Source organism: Lepeophtheirus salmonis, chromosome 1 (genome assembly GCF_016086655.4).
Source record: "Lepeophtheirus salmonis chromosome 1, UVic_Lsal_1.4, whole genome shotgun sequence".
Classification (NCBI taxonomy): Eukaryota; Metazoa; Arthropoda; class Copepoda; order Siphonostomatoida; family Caligidae; genus Lepeophtheirus; species Lepeophtheirus salmonis.
Window position 1 is genome coordinate 1389280 of NC_052131.2, and position 21576 is coordinate 1410855.

The 21576-nt window shown below is 32.5% G+C and overlaps 1 protein-coding gene across 1 annotated transcript; it reads left to right on the forward strand.

Annotated features, from left to right (window-relative positions):
* Positions 1 to 14338: 14338 nt before the first annotated feature.
* Positions 14339 to 16949, forward strand: LOC121113667 (FMRFamide receptor-like). The gene is made up of 4 exons (XM_040707511.2): positions 14339 to 14474; positions 14815 to 15185; positions 15258 to 15547; positions 15606 to 16949. Exons 2-4 carry the CDS (start codon positions 14825 to 14827, stop codon positions 16371 to 16373), a joined length of 1419 nt encoding a protein of 472 aa, XP_040563445.1. The 5' UTR covers positions 14339 to 14474; positions 14815 to 14824; the 3' UTR covers positions 16374 to 16949.
* Positions 16950 to 21576: the final 4627 nt, after the last annotated feature.

Below are 21576 nucleotides of genomic sequence, written 5' to 3' on the forward strand. Positions count from 1 at the left end.
CATGGAGGTTAGGCTAGTTCTCAGAAAAAAGTACGACAAAGCCTCGGAAATTCAGCCTAAATCTGCCACTATATACTTATTAATCTTTATTTTTTTATTTATAAAAACTAACTATTTCGAGAATTGCCAACGAAATGACATTAATTTTATATAAACCGTGGAATTGGACAGAATAAAAATGACAATTATTACTAAGAATCAAAAAATACCTATATTATTAAGTTACAATAAAACACTAATTGATTATATCATGCAAATAGTTTTATTTTTAATTAAAAATATATAAATTAAGTTTTGGACATCATAAGCAATAATAAGTGTAAAACTTCTTAATTTCTATTTTTGGTGGAAATTGACAATTACTCGATTAAATCAAAATTGATACATTGCTACTCTATGAACTTTATTCTACCCTTGCAATTTATTTTGATGCACCACGAAGTCAGTGTTACCATAAATTTCCTGTCAATTCTGTAAATGAATCCTTCAAAGTACAAATGCCTTCTTACCCTCTGCTTTTTAAAAGCTCTATAGCATAGATTTTGACTTGATGATGCCCCTTGGGAAATGGATAATAATTAACTACTTCAATTATATCTATGGTTTACGACTTAGCTTTTATTTATTGTGAATGATTAACATCTAGTGAATTAATTGGAAAATAATTAAAAATATTAAATCTGTGACAAATATTTGAAACAAGTCCCTTACTTTAACTTTACACAATTAGTAGAAAACAAATCATTAGACTAATTCCCTAATGAAACATTAGTTATGAATGAGGTTAATCAAATTTGATTTGCATTGAAAGAAAGAGTTCTAGAGTATAAGATCAATTAAATGAAACATAGGTTTTTACTCTTCCAAAAATTTTGCTCAATTTTGTAAGATTCTCAATTTTGAGGTTGACTAAAAAAAAATTAATTGATGGAACAGCACTCTTTAAATCTTTGGCCAAGTGAAAGTCTGCAAAGTATCAGATATTCCCTTTTGCACCCGTGATGCATTATTTTTGTACGAGGATCCCTTGTGATGTGATACCATTAATATTCGTTATCTTCATTCTGAAGACACCTCACTTAGCCTAGCTAAACACCTTGGCCATATCAAATTGTGTATCAAGTGATTATTTTCCAAAAAGTATATTAATGTGGTAGTCGATTTTTAATTACAATGCAACTTTGATCGACCGCAACCAAGTCGTTTATGAATATATTCAATATATTTTCTGTCGTTAAGAATAAACTTTTTTATAAATACTAGCTATACTTTTGTCATAAAAAAGTCATGAAAATGGTGAAAAAATAAGTAATATATTAAGAATAATCAGATATTATCTAATACACATGAAATGATCAAATGAAAAACAAAAAAATAATACGGTCTAAATTTGTAATTTATCCTGAATATAATAAATATAGTGATTTTATCTTTATGTAACTCCACATCATTAAATTTATTACATTTCAAGTTCTCAAATACATAGATAGTATTAGATTTTTTTGTAGATACATGATGATACTTCAGACGAGTTACCACATCCTTTCTCCGTATACACTTCTAACTGTATATATATAGATAAATATATACATAAAGGATGTCGGGAAAAGAGTCGCTTTCACAAATATATATCAAATACTGGGCCAGCCAGTATTGTTTATTCAATTCTATGATGCAAATTTCGAGAGGTTTAGAGTCATTTTTATTTACAATGTTCCCATGAACAATGTTATAGAACACATAGTTTGCTGAGATTGCTAAGAAAAGCATTGTACTAGTCGGCTCTGTGAGCACACTATACGAAAAGAGGATTGAGATCGCAGTGCTCCTCTGGACCAGATTGTACTATAAAGTCATCATCTAGGAGAACACTGGTGTCTCAAGGAACACGATTTACAATGCATCCATGTAGTTGAAGGTCGGGGAGGACTTCAGACACTCTCCAAGAGCAGGTAGGAAAACCTCCAGTTCCAAAGTTACATTTAGGGTTGTATCAGATGAGCACCAATATTTATCTGCCACCAAACACCCTTCTTCAGTGATGATGATAGGCCCTGGTTGTATCCAAAAGGAATTTCATGAATCCCGTGTGGTTTCCTTTAAGAATACAGGCCAAAGGTAGATGATTACGCCAAAATTACGGACACAAACGTTCTCCCATCGATGGCAATTCTCCCTGGGTGTTCCAACAAGTTGAAGTACCTGCCCACACGGCAAAAAACAAAAAAACAAGAGTGGCTCCAGGACAGCTTGCATTTCTGGGCAAAAGACTTGTGCCCATTGCAGATCCCAGACCTCAATCTACTAGACTATTCCATCTAGGGGCACGTGTAGTACAAATCCTGCAGAAGATACTACAACAGTGACCGTACCCTGAGCACCTCTTTCAATAAGGCCTGGGCCTCCATGAGCCCTGAGTACATCTAATTGTTTAAATATACGCAGGAAAATACAAACTATTATCAATTTCTTCTCCTGTCAGTTGCAATGAACTCTAGCGAAAACTGAATTAGACATGTTCATTTTTTTTTTAAGTTTAACTCTTACGTATATGTATGTAAGTATACATATTGTCAAGTATAGTACTATATCAAAAAAATATTTTAAAATGAGTCTGCTCAAATTAGAAGAATATATTTTGGGTATTATTCTAAAAGAGTAATACTTAAAATTTATCCACGTCGACACACTTATCTAGCCTGGAGTGGAAGCTCAAATATATTTCTTCCTTATTTAAACAAGAGTCGGCAATGACTCATAGTGACCAAGTAAACAATTTGATATAATATATCTTACGAATAAGTTTTCTTAAATTTGTCACAAACCATTTCGAAGGCGGATAAGACGCATAACTTTTTACACAGAGGTGGGAATTTCAGCTCTAGACTTGCGACTCTACAACTCATTCTAATTATCCTAAGAAGTAGACTAATATTTTGTATTGTAGAATAAACATACATAGGGTATTGCAGGGTCTATCTTAAGTTATACCACAGCTTGATGTGAAACAAGATCTCTCTCATGTATAGAGTGATATCATATTATATGTAAGTATGTGAGAAAGTACAATTTTGTAAAGTTTTAATTTTTTGTGAATAGTTATGGCCTTTCGGTAATTTTTCCCATAATAATGTACTTGCTCAGACTTATCTAATGGGGACAGCTCATAGGCGTAGGATTTTAAATTTTGAAATTGGGAATAAAAGTTTTAAATTAGAAAAGTTTTCTGATATTTTTTCGGAGATTTTTGTTTCAAAAAAACCTTTTTTTTCAACTAATTTTATAACAAACATTTGTTTGGATTTTCTTTCAAAAAAAATTCTTTTTGATGGGAATAAACAGTTTCAAATACTTCATTTTACTGTTCCAATATTGGATGTTAATGGTCTGAATATTGTAGGGGATGTCTAAAATGGAGGGAGGTAATGTCTCATACATCCACCGATGGTACTGCTATTAGTAATTAAGTTGTTTAAAAAAATTACTCTCCGACTATAGAAGAGGGTTTTACGTTTATACACTTGTAACGTTACTAAAGTTATTTAATTTACTCATAGTTTAAGGTTAAGTAGGTTTAGTGGAGTATTGTTAGAGGCGGTTCAAGTTGAATATGAACCGTTGAAGTTAAGTTAATGTTCTGTTACCTTATATTTGAGTTCCTAAGTTAGAGATAAAGGGTATTATTAAGTAATTGTAAAAAGTATGACCTGACACTATGCTAAAAAACCCGACAATAAACATGGTAATCCTGATTGTTTTTTGTATTCTTTTTGAAGGAGAGTGTCTAAGCTGTCACAGAATAAACACTAATATCCCTCCGTATCTTGGAAAGACATAGGTCGGAATTATCCCAATGTCATGGGGGTGATCGGAGGGAGTGGGGCAGAGGAGGATGGAGACCTCCCCAAATTCCGACAAATTGTGCAACAAAGCAAATATATAATTTTTTGTGAATAGCTATGGATTTTTCAATTATTTTCCTACAAAATATACATTTTTGAAATTTGATTTTTTATATTTATTTCTAAAAGGTTATGTATTTAAATCTTTGTTTCAAAAATTTAAATTTTTTGTGAATAGCTATGTATTTTTTTAAATTTATTTCAAAAAAATGTATATTTAAAATTTGATTTATGATAATTTTCTGGCAAAAATTTAGTATTCGAACTTTTTTCCAAAAAAATTAATTTTCTGTAAATAGCTATTAATTTTTAAAATTTTTTACCAAAAATTTTAATATTTTACATTAATTTTTTCAAATAGCTATTAATTTTTAAAATTTTTTACCAAAAATTTTAATATTTTAAGTTAATTTTTTTAAATAGCTATGTATTTTTAATTTTTCAAATAAATTCCAAAAACCAAGTCTCCCTTCCCGCAAAAAAAAAAAAAAAAATCTGGTAGACACGCTACTATCGATTCTACGACGAGCTTAATAAGGACTGAAACATATAACTCCCTAAAAAATCTTCAGTGTTACTCTTTGTCTTGAACACACTAATGCTAACTCTATACTTAAATGTTTTCTCTTCAAGAATAATATTGATAACCTATTTGAGGAATAAAAACACACTGTTCAGATTTGAACTAAAAAAGTCTTTCACTCTTTTAATTTCATATTTTTTTACTATTCTATCCGTATTATACTGCTCTTGCAGTATTTTGTTATCCTAAAAACACGATTGATTATTATTTATATGGTCTTTATTTGATAAAATATTACATATGTCAAACTTTCTATTTTATTTTTTAAATGTAATGCAATCTCTACAAAAAAAAGTTTGAGATCAGCAAATTAATTTCCTAATTATTTATAAAATATATTTGGGGGTCTTAGAAATAGTTTACTTACTATTCGGCTTGGGACTGCTTATAAACTCTGGAAACTACAATATTTCACTATTTCAAAAAGTAATACAATGTTATAGGGGGTGGTCTATTAAAATCTGAACCCTTACTAATTCAATAATTAAGGATGATTGAGAGATTGAAATAAATTTTGATTTTGATTTATTAAAGCATAATCAATTAGTGACAAAACTAAACAGACCTGAGCTCTCTAACTAAGTCGAGAAAATAAAACTTGAACGTTATCAAATAATTTCCATTCGCGCCCTCGAAGTAGCTGTGCGTCTTTAGGACCACCGTCTACACCGTCAGTAATTCCAAAACGTTGGAGAGGAAGAACTCAAAAAGGCCAAAGTTGACTTGAAAGAGTTAAAGAAAGCAGCCCAGGCCAATTCCATGACGTCCATGAGGACCCATGCAAGAGATATCCGGATTATACAAGAGACTGTCCGTGGAGCCATAAAAAATGGTAGGAAAGAGCTTTATGAGGATGGAGAGGTAGCTTTTGACTCCAGCAATGAAATAAACTCATTTTCTTAGTTGCAAGATTGTTTATAGTCCTTTCAAACTCTTTTTTGGCACTTTTAGACTCCCTAAGGCCCTGATGCCAATCCGCTTGAATCCAGATGTTCGGTTAATGTCGAAGGGAAGGCCTGCATTGCCCTTCATCCAAATACCAAGGCCCTTAAAGCCACTGTCATTCAGCTCTGGGAGACCATTACAGAGATATACATCTACAGTGGGTGTCAGGCCTTCTGCCGTCACCTTGAAGCCATGATTTCTGCTTAGGGTAGCTTAAGAGATTAACAGAGCCTATATAAACATCAATTTATTGTTTTAGTTTGTTGAAATTATTTTTTGATTAATAAATTATATGTTGTTGAAGTTTAAAATTCAAAGTGTTCAGATTTTGATAGACCACTCAGTATATAACCACCAAAAATTGTGATTTAGTACCTAAAAAAGTTTAATTCACTTATAAAACCAAATATACTGCTTCAATCATTGTCTTAGAGAATGGGAATGGTTGAAACAATGAACGTAAACAATGAAGTAGTGTTGTTTAAAAATACAAAAAATGTGATTTAATCTTACTCAAGTGTTTCTTCCTCACAACGTTTCTAATTATTTATTTGTGTTGATTTAATTATGGGATATGACATAATTTCATACGTAATATCAATTAATGGCAAATCAATTATATGTATTTTGTAAAAATATTAATTTTGGTGTAAATAAACACGACAAATAAGTACTCTTGGTAAGAATTAAAAGAATGTAAAGGAGGACTAATTTCCAATTAAAAGGATGAATCTATGAAGAATGCGTATCCACGATAAATTGGAACTATCTTAAAATTCAACCTGCTTGATAAAAATGGAATTTGGAGTGTATTTGTTAATATGAAAAAGTTAGACATGATATTAAACAATAAATTTATTCAACATGTCCTCCCTCAGCAGCCACCATCTTCTCCATCCTGCCCCTAAAGGATTTGCATACCCTGATGACTTCCGCGGAATCGACATCATTCCATTCCCTCGTAATGGAGCCCTTCAGGTCCGCGATGCTCTTGTGGCTGACTTTGCACACCTCCCTCTCCAACTTCCCTTACCAGTAGTAATCACACAGATTGAGGTCGGGTGAGTTGGAGGGCCAGGTGTTGCGATCCCAGAAAGTGAGGTCGTGGGAGTTGAAGAGGTTAGTGGTCCTCATGGAGATGTGTGTGGGCGCTGAGTATGGTTGGAATATGAATTCCCTCCCAGCGGCCGTATCCTTCATCCAGGGAATGACGAACTCCTCCATGACTTCGCAGTACCTTATCGTGTTGACCCTTACCTTGGGATTGAAGAAGAAAGGAGGCATCACCTCTCTGGTGCTGCAGATGACACCCAGGGGCATCACGGAGGCCGGGAACTTAGTGGTGAAGACCGCAGGGACCTCTTCTATCTCCTTGGCAAGCCACCTCTCATTCTGGACGTTGTAGCTTCTATTGACAGTCCAGTTCTTCTCGTCGGTGAAGAAGATTATTCTTCCTCCATGGCTCTTCAGGTCATTGAGGAGACGCTTACCGTTGGTGAGCCTGGTGGCCTTCATGGATGCCGTGAGGATGTGTTATTTGGCCATTCGGTATGACCTGTACCCGAAGTCCTCATTCACAGCCTTGGAGACCAGCTGCTTGCTCACTCCACAGTTCTTGGCCAACCTGGACAATAAGTCCCCGGCGAAGCCTTGATGGACTTCCAGAGACCTTTAAGGAAGCGAGGAGTGCGGATTCGGTCACTTCTCATGTCGTGGGCCTTGCGGCAGACGTTTCCCTCGACCTCCCAGGCATTGAAGACCCGGGGTCTTGGGGTAGTTAAGAAGCTTGTAGATAGCAGAGGGCTTGTGTCCCACGCAAGCCAATTCGAGGATGGCGTCTCTCCTTGCTTGTTCTATGATGAATATTGTTTGTTGGCAAAACAATTGTGGTGGAAGTTATAGTGTATTGCTCATGCAACCTTTTATATTAGTATATTTAACCCTGAATATCCACATTCTGGGTCTGGATGAAGTTTAAAGTAGTTCCAATTTATCGTGGACACCATGTAAATGATCCGTTTGTAGTTTAATCTTACTAAACTGCTTGTTCTCCACAAAAAATGGAGTCATTTTATAATAATTACTAAAATAGTAGAACATGAAGACATTCCAAGGACTTAACACTTTCGAAAAAAATCGACAACGTTCGTTTATTTAAGATATAGTTTAAGTTTCAAATATCTTATATGATTTTAAAAATAATATGTGTGTGTGTGATGTTTCTCCCGCTAGAAAAACAGTATTAAAACGCATTTTTTTTTAAAACTGAGACAGATATACGGAGGACTTGGATATAAAATAAAAGTTGTTTATAATTCTGAATTACGTACTTCAGGCTATGCTTAGTTCTGATCAGACGAGATTCCTGGGTTCTTGAGGGCAAGTTTGATTTTTTACACATAAGTTGATTTTTTTATATAACAAAATTGATTCACCGTCTCAATATTTTCTTTTTAAATCGAATCGATTCGAATGTACAACAAAAAATTTAAAATTTAAAAAACAAATTATTGTACAAACAGAAACGTATATTAAATACGAATTAAAAAAGAGAATGAGGAAGAAGATTAGTGAATTAATCTTAGTATGTATCTTCAATCTTCATTATGACTGAAGAAGGAACATGGTAAGTTAGTTGATATATATATATATTTATGCATATATGTCTGTTATTGTTATTTAAGATATGTCTTACCGAGTTTAGAATAGAAATAGATGTGTAATGTAAAAGTCTTTCGTATTTGTTCCGTGATTATTCTGAGAACGTATCTTTGATAGAATTGGATAACACATGAAGTTGTCGGAAGTCCTTATCGAACCACGAAGATTTTAATAAAAAGAAGAAAAGTATCTGAAGATTGGCTCGTCTCCTTCTTCCAAAGATGACCAAAATCGATCAAACATCTCCATTAATCGATCTTGAAAGATCTATAGGTGTGCAAATAGTATCGATTGACGCACAAATAAAGAAAATCGAAAAACTCATAGAGGAGGATGTCCCAAATACTTTTAAAATTAAGAGGAAATTGGAAATAATAAGGAAAGTTTCGGAGAAATTTAAGAAGAAACCGAGGAATTGTGTGTGCTTCTTGAGGAATCTTCTCCGGAATACGAACTAGAAGTCGAAAAGTCCATTGACATAGAAGAGAAATCAATTAATATTGAAGCTCAAATAGATGAATACTTAGATCAATCATTGTCACCCGAGAAACACCTGAGAGAGCACCTGGAAAAACGAACGATTCCACCAGCCACAATTCTCCTAAAAACCACATACAACCACCAAATCAAATTGTTGGAGATGGAATCTGGTATTCTGACTTCTTAAAGTAGTTGGAGACTTGGAATAAATATTTTTGTTCGACCCACATGTGTAAAAAAAAAAAAAAGGAAGGGAAGAACATATTTCTATATTTTGGACTCGTTGTTCACCAGAATTTATTAGAAAAACTGTAATACAGAATAAAATCCGAAATATTGTTTTCGTCGATCTAATCATTGAAGAGATTTGAAATATAGCAAAAGTGGATGAAGACTATCGAGTACTCGTACAATTCGTGGAATAGGGTCTAAAAGGAACAGTAGAAAATCATGATCGAAGACTTAGTTGTTGAGGACGGTTTAGTATAGAAAGGAACACAAATTTTCGTTCCTAATATGTGCCAAAAATACATACTTGCTAAACTACATTTGTTGCATCAAGGAATGACGAAAACCAAAAGAAGTGCGAAAGAGTCAATATTTTGGCTTCGAATGAACATTAAAATTAACATGATTATTGAAAACTGTGAAACTTGTCAAAGAAAAGTACTTTCACAATGCAAAAGAGTTTAAAACCAAATAACATACCACAACTGATATTTGAATCCATGTCTACAGATTTATTCATGTTAAACGGAAAATCTGACCTTCTACATGTGGATGTATTATCAAGATACACTGTCGTTGAAGAATATAAAAAGACCCAAATACGGAGAAAGTTATTGAGGCATTTTAAAAAGGGTTAACTAATTTTGGATATCCTAAGAATTTGAGTTCAGATCAAGGTGCAGTCTTCTCATTCCATATGTTCAAAAAAAAATTTTACAAAAAAAGGCATCATTTGGTCTCCATCAAGTCCTTACAGTCCTCAAAGTAGCGGAATGGCCGAAGCAGCTGAAAAAAATATGAAAACCCTCTTAATAAATGTTGAACACAAACAATCGATTCGGAAGAGTTTAGAGATGGGCTATTAGAGTATAGAAATACACCCCGTGAGTGCAGATACTCTCCCAATCAAGTAGTTCATGGGTAGAACCTAAGATCAAAAATTCCAGCACACAGTAGTACATTAAATAAATCAGTTAATGATATTTCAAATATATTGCACAACATCCACAATAAATCCAAATTCTATTACGACATCGGTACTAAGGATTTATGCAAAATAGATATTGGCAGCCCCGTCGAATACAGAGTCCTGCAACAAAAGTTATGGGATAAAGTTGGAAGGATTATTAAAAGACATAATCGAACTTACCAAATACGTCTTGAAAATGGTCGTATTTATGTGAGGAATAGGAAGTTCCTAAAAAACCCCAAATAAAGATGAAACATCGTCAAATCATATCGAATCCCACAGGAAAAGAAGACTCCGAGAGAACCCGAAAAAGAGAGTCATGTTCCAACATATTTAATTTATTATGAGTATGTTTATTATTTCTATAATAAATTAAACGTAAACCCACGGAACGGTGGGAAGAAGAAAAAAAGGATGAACGATATTGGATCGTACAAATTGACATGTTAATATTTGTTTGTGATTTGAAGGGAAGGGGGATTGATATATATAAAATGTACTTTTGTCTGTTATTGTTATTTAAGATATGTCTTACCGAGTTTAGAATAGAAATAGATGTGTAATACACACATTCCGTGGTAGAAGTCTCTCGTATTTATTCTGTGATTATTCTAAAAATATCTACGTGATAGGATAGGATAACACACAATGACAATGAATAGATCACAGGGACAAACATTTGAAAAAATTGCTTTATGTTCAATACAAAATCTCGATTTTCACATGTGTCAAAAGAAGTGAAGGTTTCATTATATTTATATCAAATGGACAGAAAAAAAACAAAAATGTTGTATACAAGAATGTTTTACAATAGAAAATTACTTATTATGTAAACATAGTTTATAGTAGATTGTTTTAGTTTATAATTTTAACATAAAGAAGTTAAATATAAATAAAATCATTTTAATTTTTCATTGGCATCTTTAATATATCGTGTTTGTGCTTGAGTTTATAAATATTATTTTTTTGAAAGCTTTGGGCAAAACTCCTTCTTATAAGGCCTCACTCAAAAAATAGTTCCATTTAAAGAAAAAAAAATAAGAACACATCCTCTTCATACGGTATTTTGTGAGGTACATGCTTTAAAAATACAGACACTAAACAAATTTTGTTTGCAGTGGGTGAAGCTATATTCAAAATATAGAATTTTGTTGATTAATCTCATTAGTTACACCTGTTGAGCCACCAATAAATTGCTAACTTTTTAACTTCCTCCTAAAGTTAAGTGTAGTTTGAACGCATAAATAATATAACTTTTCTCATATAAGAAACTTTTTGTTCCAAAATATTTTGGAACCCAACATCTAACTCCGCTCTTGAAAATAATTTGAAGATAATAATTTTATTTTTCTATATGAGGTACATTATTTTACGGATGACAGATCCTTTGTTGATAAGAGTTTAACAAGTAATGAATAAATAGAAACGTCATATTTCCACCCAAAGCACTACCCTCAATATTCAATACAATACTTGATTTTGAAATTTTGTCTGATGCAGATCAGAAATACTACCTGTGGTTATTTGGGTAGGTTGATTATGGAATTAGGTAATTGGACAGGCCTAGATAGTAGGATTTCGATGTCTTAAACTTAGCAAACTATTCTTCCCGTTTCTTTATGAACTCACCCATTTAGGAATGTCAAAAGATTACGACGAGACAAATCCTCGATCTATAAAATCATTTAAGCTCACAGAACTTGAAAAAAAAAAAAACTCATTTCTTGACACTTCCCTTTTTCAAAGACATAGGGATATTAAAAAATGATTAATAAAATGATGTAAGTTTTAGATGATCTGGATCACATAATAATGTAGGAAAAACTCATGGATTAAAAAGGAAAGCAGTGTTCACTAGAAGTGAAAGCTTAAAAATGTTTATTGGTCATTCTTGTCCGCTTAATAAGACAAATCCTCCTACCCTCTGTTAAGTTATTCTAAAAGACTATTTTCTTCTTCAATTGTAAATATATGATATATCTATTTCATCCTGAGATCCTATGAAATTCAGTTGTACCAACTACTTTTTGCAGCCTTCATAAATAAGTAATTAATTTATAGTTTCAAAACCAACAATAGATCTGGTTCTCCCTATAGAGTGTATACATATACCGTCAAAATTTTGCTTTTTCTGACATATGTGGTCAACTCCTTTGTATTTTTGGCTTTCAAATTACCCATTGGAAAACATAGTTTTAATTTTTTCAATGTTGAAAAACAAGTTAAATATTTTTGATTCGCTCTTTGTTGCAACAGATTTGTCTGAATTATTCAGAGTTGTGTTAACTTAGACAAGACAAAATTTTGCAAAGCATACTTATTAGAATGTGTCTCATTTTGTTGAAATATCAGGATCCCTGGATCAAAATCCGTTCCTTTTGATATAAAAAAATATACGACCTAAAATTTTTGAAAACTGCTAATTTTTTCAAAAAAGTAACTTATGTCTTGATTATAATGAAAACTGTTCACGATAAAGCTTTTTTTTCTTGTTAATTTTTTCAAAATGACTTAATTTACTCTTAGAAATATAATTTTCTTCTGAGAAAAAAATACAGAATAAAGTGAAATACAATCCAAAGTAGTTGAAGAGAAAACAAGTTATCATAAGAATTATATTTATTATTATAAGAATATAATGTTTTGCGTGCCATACATAAATATTTACCCTTTTTTTCACTACAAGACATGAAGATTTTTCATGTAATATTTCATTTTGTAGAATTGCTAAGTCTTAGAGTGACAATTATTTTTTTTAATAAAAAATACTATTTGTAAATTGTTTAAAGGTAGCTTGACAGCTTTAAAAATTAATGATTTATGAAAAAGATTTTATACTCAATTATCATAAATAATTTTTTGTTTTGTTTTGTGCAATTCATATTTTATTAGTTCATAACTTTTTTTTAACATAACATAATTTGTATATTGTAGTAGTTTTCTCTTTCTTTAATGTAATTCCCATTATTAATATTTTTTCTCGGAATATCATAAATATTTCTTAGAGTAAATTAAAACAAAAAGCGGTATAGTGAACTGTTTTCACTATCATTGAGAAAAAAGTCACTTAAAAAAAAAAAAAAATTGGTAATATTTAAAACTTTGAGGTCGTTGAGCTACCTCTAAACACTGCTCAATTTTGCTCAACATTGCCAGTTATATTTTTGTATTAAAATGAACAGATTTGAACCCGGCAACTCGCATATTTTAACCAAATATAAGAAAGACCTAGTTGCTTATGTTAAGGAATGTCAAGATAAATTATATTTGAATGCAACTCTTGTTGAAGACAGTTCAAATTGTTAATTTAAAAGGTAACTTACTTAACTTGCAAATAAATTATAATATATAAAGGAGATACGGAAAGAAGTCGCAAATTATGAGGGGTAAAGTTTTGGACGGAAGAGAAAGTGAGACGATTTTTTTTTATTGTTCAAAAATGACTGGAATTGAGAAAAGCAAACGGATAAATTTATGCCATGAAATCTATGAAAGGAACTTAACTGCGAGCCAAATGCTCATAAGATATAAAATTGCCACAGGATCACTCTATGTTTGAAACCTGGGAACCCAGGAACGAAATATTTTCATATGCTCTGGATGTGGGATTATAACGTAAAATACTATTAGGCAATTCCTAAAAGAATGCCACCTCATAAAATACACTTCATTTCACCGAAGAAGAGCGTTAAAACAGTTATTGGACAAACACTTTTAGAGTCTCAAATAAAGTATTGGACTAGAAGTAAAAAATAGAAGATGTACATTAACCAATAAATGCATTGCTAACTTCCATATGATTATAGTGTCTGCGATAAAGGATTTGTTACGGTGATGAGGAGGAATCCTCTGCTGATTCGATTTCCACTTGATGCAGACAAATATACGATGAAATGATCTTCCTATACCATGACCTAGTTTTTTTGAAGAAGAAAAATTCGTATAAAACCTATTAATTAAATAATTATCACTGATAATGCGCCATCCCTGTCGTTGGTGTTTGGATTTTATATTATTATTGAGAATCATTGTTGATATTTCCCCTTTTTTTTAACATTCTATACTAATTTGTAGAAGATTATTTTTATCGATAGTATTTACATGTAAAGCCGGTAACTGGCAAAAAATATGGCATTAATATTGTTTGTTGCTTGTGTAACCTTGGAAAGGTGAATATTTATTTGATGAAACAAACTATAATCATATATTTGATATAGATGTAATAAAGATATGACATAAAAATAACCAAAAAAATGTGTTTAGGTGTTGCCCTCCTATTTTTTATTTTTTTTCTGTCCCATCAAAGTTCCAGTGTCCCGTAAGCACTACAAAACAAAGTTAATTAAGGAAACAGAAAGAAAGGACTCTTAGACCCATCTGTGTCTTTGAATACGGATACCCCCCTCCCCCGTATTTATTATATATTTGTATACATATACATGAAATGATGAATAATTTTTTCCCTACGTAAATTGCTTGAAAGTAAACAGCGGCAACCATTAAAAGATGGAGAGAAAGAGAAGAAGACGACTTTGAATGAACTCTCTATGTATTTGATGAAAAAAAACTATTAGGGTTCAGTATCTCATAAATGTGAGACCCTTCAAATTGCCATTCAAATAATCAATTTGAGTGTTGAAAAATTAAGTATTTTATTAGCACATAAATCTATAATATTTTGATAAATATTCAACGGAAGGAAAAGGTAAATATTTACTTTCGCACATCATTTAAATATGATCTTGAGTGGGCTGTTTTTGTGTGCGTGTTTTTTTTTTTTTTTTTTGTCATGTTCAATTTTATATTTGAGAAGATTTCATAAACAATTGTACCTTATCAAGTTTCTTTTTTTCATATATCGTAACCAAAGTTTTTTTGTTTTTCTTATAATTTGAATACCATGTTAACTCCATAACTGAAAACTACTTAAAAGTGTTTCCTTATAAAATTTAAATGATTTGATTGTTAGTAATATAAAAGTACTTGAAACTTTTTTCCATATTTAGTACACTATTAACCCCTAAATACTCCCTTAACTATTTTAGTAACGCCAAAATGACTTCCGGAAGCCTGATACAAAAAGTTATTTCATTAAATCGTTCACTAAATGAAGAAACAGCAACGGATTTTGTCTACAATTTCAATGAGTCCTATGCCTCTAATTTTAGTGATTTCTCTATTGAAAATTGGATTTCTAATCAAACCAAGGAGGATGACCAGATCATCTGCACTCATTTTTCAAAAGCTCCTTCTCACGCTTGGTCTGAGGTTCTTGAAGGGATTTTGTCTGTCGTAGTTGGGGTTTTTGGACTCTTGGGAAACATTATTGCGATTTTCATACTAAAAAAGGATGAATTTAAGGAAACTTTTCATAAGCTCCTAATTTGTCTCTGCGCCTTTGATTCTTTATTTCTAAGTAAGGATTATAATTAATTTTCAGCAATGCCTTTTATATGCCTGTATTTAAATTATTCTTCAACAAATTTAGTTTGTGCATTGTTTATCTATGCCTTTCGAGCACATCGATTGTATCTCATCAATTCGGATGTTGTTCATTACTTATTCATCATATTTTACCCTTCTGGGAATATATCACTCTATGGATCCATTTATACGACGCTGGCTATTTCCTTTGAGAGGTATCGTGGAATTACTTCGCCACTACGCTCAAGGACTGAGCCAAAGCGAAAATTAATCAAATATTTATTTCCGGTTCTTCTTCTTTCGATTGGCTTCAACCTACCCAAGATTTTTGAAACCACGATTGGAGGCTCACAAGTAATTAATTTCATTTATATTTTCATTATATTCTTTTAATCTATTTATTTTTTTAAAGAACACTTGGTTATCAAGGAACATTGCATATACTCACTACTATAAGGTTTGGTCAGATCTTATCCTAACCACAATAATTCCTTTGATTGTGCTGCTTTTCTGTAATGGAAGCATTGTATTGACCATTCGCAGAAGTAGAAGCATGCAAAACTGTTCTTCTTCCTCCAACAGCAGATTAAAACAAGAGTTTGCACTCTCCATGGTTCTAATCGGTATTGTACTCGTATTTATTTCATGCCACGCATTTCGCTTCTTCCTTGCATTCTATCGCGTTTCTGTCACTGAAAGAACCATTACTTGCTTAGTGCAACAAGGATTGAATGCAAAACAACCTGAATGGCTCTATGCTATAACAGCTATAAGTCATTTCATGCTTATTGTCAGTTCATCAGTCAACTTTCTTGTATATTGCGCATTTGGAACACGATTTCGAAAGGCTATTCGTCTAGATACTCTGATTAATTTCCTTTCTAAGCTTTGCAATAAAAATTCATCTCATGACCCCTTTGAAAGTATAGATACGAACCGATGTGGCGAAACAAGATTGAGTAATCCTAAAAGTGAAGAAAACCAAGAAGAAGAAGAAACCATTCTTGAAATGGTTCATATTGGCGAAGGAAATCGAAAATCAAGGAAAAGCTTCAAAACACTTCTTTGTATTAAATCTAATAAATCTAATAGACTCAGAAAATATTCCTGGAAGTCAAGGACCAAAAGAATTAGCTTCTTAACATATCACTCGAACACTGTTGAAATTACAGAAATTTAAGGTTACGTTTTACAAATCAGTTCGGATTCTCATATCATTAAAATTAATAAAGAAGACCATTACGACAAATGTAAACATATCAAAATATAAGGTCAAGTTTACACATTCACTGCCATGGGCGAGTAAACTAAAAAACTGGTCGAGAATATTTTCCTTCTTAAAGCGGGAAACAAGTTCTCCTCACGACAAATAGAACAATAGTACTGGAGTGGTCGTAAAGAAAGTTTTAAAGGGACAATGGGTTTAAACTTTGGCAGCAAACATTTTAACTAATATATGTATATGGTTATTTAATGAAAAAGCAGCAAAGAATCAACCGCCAAGTTCTTAAACTGGAAGAACCAAGTGGATTCAGGAATTGAAATTTACACAATACTTGGAATGTAAAATCCTAATTCTAAAAATCATTCTTAACTAATCGCATTTTTATATTTTTGTCTCATGTATACATTTTTAATGTAATGAAATTATTGACAAAATGTTTTATAAATTGTTTACTGTATTTTTGAACAAAAACATTATTTGATGGTTGTTCAATGGTTAAATGTATTTTGAAATAAATAAATGTTCAAACAACCATCTGTTAAAGAGTGCTTGGGTATATCCAGTGAAAAAATTGAAACGACTATCAAGTGCAAGTCGAGTTGGGAGTAGTGTTGTTCTGTGTACCAGTACTACAAGGTTGTCGAAATAAATTGGGAACAATTTCAATCACTTATATCTCGGGTTCTATAGGTTTTGTAGTAAATATTCATTTAGTTGGGAACTTGTGTTGTTAGTAAAAAAAATATTGTTCGACAGTTAGAAATGGAGTAGACCTGAAGAACCGTTATTTGCGAATTGTATAGCCTGGTATTCACTCTGTATGAGATTATCCACCGTCTCAAGTACTCAAAAATTACAGTTTACTACATTTGTGATAAATTTGCAGTCAAGGGGAAGACCCACAGGAAACTTCACAAGGTGAGAGATGACAAGAAACGTTCCCTCATATTCATAGCGGGTTCAAAACAGCCCATCGATGCAAGTCTAAAACACCCCCATTTCCAAGTTCGCAATGAACAGCAACATGAGCAATACGCCCATCAAGAGAGCCATCAGTGTTAAACTGGGATATATTTCTTGATCAAAAATCTCCTCAGTGATGACAGCAAGGTAGCTTAGTGATCAAATGCAACAAAATCATCAACTCGATTACGTCAACTGGAAGATTCTTGAGATTTTTTTAGATGAGAAAATTTTCAAAGTTGACCGATAAACCAACCGCAGGAGCAACAAATGGATCTGTTCAGACCCTTCTGAGGTCCACTCCATCATGAAGAGAAAGAAGCCAGCCGTAACCGTGATCCTTGGTGTCATCTTCAATGCGGGGTTGTCATGCTCCACACTTCTTCAAGAAGGGCAAAACAGTGAAGCCGGACGTGTACCTGAATGTGTTTGAGGAGGTCGTCATTCCCTGGATGGATGGGCAATGTTTTAAAATATATCAGAGCTTTTTTGGTGGCTTCGGAATTTAATTTTTGTTAATTATTGATACCGTCTCTCTATGGGAACAGTTGCAACATTTGATGAATCGAACACAAATGTAATTTGTGGAAAACATATATACAAATATAACCTCTAAATAGATTCAAAGAGGTGTATTTGAAACCGTATTTTGTCTTCTTTATAATATAAACCATTTCATATCTAACGTCATTGGCAAATCCCAAAACACATAAATTCATTTTTTTGATTCCGTTACCTAGATACTACGACAAAAAATAAATAAACACACTTACTATATGTTTTTCTTTAAACTTTTTTTCCACGAACACAAAATATATCCATATACTAGTAAATGTAATTTTATAATTTCCTAAAAGGGAAAGAAAAGAAGCTCTGGAGTATGCAATGTTCATGAGAAGAAACAGTTCTGACAGCAAAATATCTCTATCCCAAACTTTCTTCAGAATCATTACCCTCGCCGTCTTTGCTGATCAAAACTCCGGAAGTTGCACTTCTCAAATTCCTACATTCAGGTACAAAAGGGCTAGACATTGCAGCTATTGTGGAGGTGAAAGAAGTCATATCTTTGAGGATCTTCTGTAACAATATCGAGCTAAATAAGAGCTTAGTATCACATTGCATAAATTTAGATATTTATATTACCTCCTGTCACGGAAGCCATTCACATTACAGCATTTCTGGGCTCCATGAACAGAAAAGAAAACATTTGTCAACATTTATTAACAGCTACATAATTTTCTTCAGCTTAGTAGAAATGAACGAGGTTCAATCTTGCAAGTTCTCATTCGTAATGGAGTAAATATCTCATCTCTTCTATCATCATAGACGTAAAAGATATTACTCTGTCCTCCTTCCCGTTGCTTTGATATGGTACAATTTCAGTTCACAAAATCAATCTTATAAAACGGTTGTATGATTTACAATAACAGAAATAGCCTCTAATTACCAAGAAATAGCCTCTAATTACCAAGAAATAGTTTGCATTGTATATAAATCTCAAGTCTATCTATATAAAGACAAAGAAATTATAATATCTCGGATCTTATCCTTAAAAGTAGATCAATATGGCATGTAAATTGTAGTTAATTTTGGAATATTATGGAATTTATCATAAGTTAAGTATTATACAATTAAGGTTTTTTCCAGAATTTGGAACAGCAGAAAGGAATATCATTGTATGTTGCCGTATATATATCATAAATAATTTTTATTACTCCAACAGAAAATTCTACCTAAAGAAAATTCAAAACAATTGTATGATTTACAATAATAGTAATGATTTAATTACTAGAAAATACTTCCCAAGGAACATGCATCATTTGAGGATATCTGCCTCTAAAATAACAAAATGACTACATAATTGTTAAAAAACAACTTTAAGTGAATCATTCATCGTCTTATCAATCTGTGATGTCCACATCTACTAAAAGAATTTAGTAAATATAATTAGTTGCACTTTAGTGAAAAACATTTATTTAACAAATATCAAAGGATACTATTTAAACTTAAATTGTTTTCTTATTGGACACAATTCAACTCGTTCAAGTAGATCTTTACAAAGCTAAAAAAACAAAAAGAATAATTGTAAAATCTTATCCCTGAAAGTATATCTATATAATATGCAAATTGAGAACATTATGGGGAAATTTACTCCCTATATAACTTCCTCTAGAGCAGTGATTCTTAACCTAATTCGATCGAGACACTCTCACGGGTTCGACATCGCTTCCACTGACGCGACTATCGACTGAGGCTACCTGTTTTCAGTTCGAATGTGCCACAGCAATGTTGCATGGATCAGAGAGGTAGGATACCCACATGAAGAAGCAATCAGAGTGGACCCGCTATCAGATTAAAAAAAGTTTCCTCTCCGTGTAAGATTACAAATATTTAGTTGCTTAGTAAAATGTTTATACAAAACAAATACAGCCCATTTGTATCATTTGTTACGTCACATTCAGGTTATTCATAATTTGCTACAGGTGAGCAGGCCACATTGCTAAGATTTGATATATGTGCTGCAGGGAACTTGATACACTCAGTAGTGAACTTGTGACTTTCGTGACTGTACGTAATTTATTATTTTCTTTTAATCTTACAATCTCTTCTTACGAAATAAGTGGACCAAAAATAAAAAGTGATCCTAGTAATATGTACAATATGGATTAACATGTAAATAAAATTATCAATGCATGATTTACACAGCCAAGTTGAAAATTCTAGTATAGCACCAACAAAATCGAAGGAACACTTCCTACAGCTGCATGGATATGGGAAATAGAAGAAATCAACACTTGCTGAATTTTAGGTGAAGAGAGCCAGATTTGATAAAAAGGCTACTCTGCTTGTTCTCAACTTTCCACTCATCGACAAACGAATACTCATAGTACTGTACGAGGTTGCCTAACTCATTACAAAGCAGGGCAAGCCACGTACCATTGGCGGAACACTTGTCAAACAAACTCCGTTGAAGATTGCAATAACATGGTGGAAAAGCTGCTAAAAAAGAATATAAGATATAAGCATTGAGTAATTCTATCTTGCTCAGGTAGTTGTAGATCTGATTTCAAGCCCAGCAAAATTCAGCCTCCAATTCGATGATACACCTGACATTTCCAATCTAAGGCAGGTTATTCTGTTTGTGTGCTAAATGAAAGAAGACGGAATAAATTAAGCTTTTTTGTTTTGTAAGACTCTTAGAACAACAAACAAGGGTGTAGATGTGAAAAAACTCGTGGATGATTCTTCAGAAACAATAATCTTGGAATATGGTTTCTACAGTTTGTTTGGACGGAGTTCTCGACATAAAAACGAAGAAAAGGAACAAACTCTGTTGAAAAATGATGTTAGAGTGGCACTTGCCAAGGTGAAGCCAAAAATTTCTGAGCTTGTGTCTGAAAGGCAACAGCAAAGACACATTGATTTGTAGCAAAAATTAATTGAATTATATTTTGTGTTAAACTCATGTTTTGTTGGTTTTGTTCTTTGAGCAGAATGGTTTTCGGTTGCAACTGATACATGGTTCATTTTGTGCACTGATATATACATATGTTCTGAAGAAATCCTATTTTATTTTTTCCAATTATGAAGGGGATCGGGGAATGCAGTGATTAAGCTTGCAGGGTTCAATATCTCCAAGCTACCATGCTATCCATTGTGAGAAGATCCACAGGGATCCAGAAAAGATCATTTGAGTCGCAATCTGAAAATTTAAAAAAATTATTATAAGAAGAAAATTTGTGCCCTCATAAAATCAATTTGACTTTAATAGCTATAAAAATGCAGTTATTAATTATACTGAAAAAAAAAAGAAGTTTTTAGTATTTTGAAAAAATTCTGGGAAGAGAATATGAAAGATGAAAATAATATAATAACAATGGGAGAAGACCTCGTCGAAATCGAATCTCGAGAAGATATGTATTTGGAAAGACGTTCGAACAATTCAACGGCCCCTTCAATAAAGAGCGTAAGACATCCAAATATTAAGGAAAAATTACCCGACCAAATTGAAAAAATATCAAACACGCAAACATCCTGAAATGGATTGAGACCTGGGATAATTATGTGAAGTTGACTCATTTGGAAGAAAAGAAAAGAGAAGATTGCAATATTATGGACTTGTTGCTCGCCTGGATTCCTTATCAAAGTACGCCATTTGTTTGAAATTCCAGCTAGTACTACCAAAACATAGGAG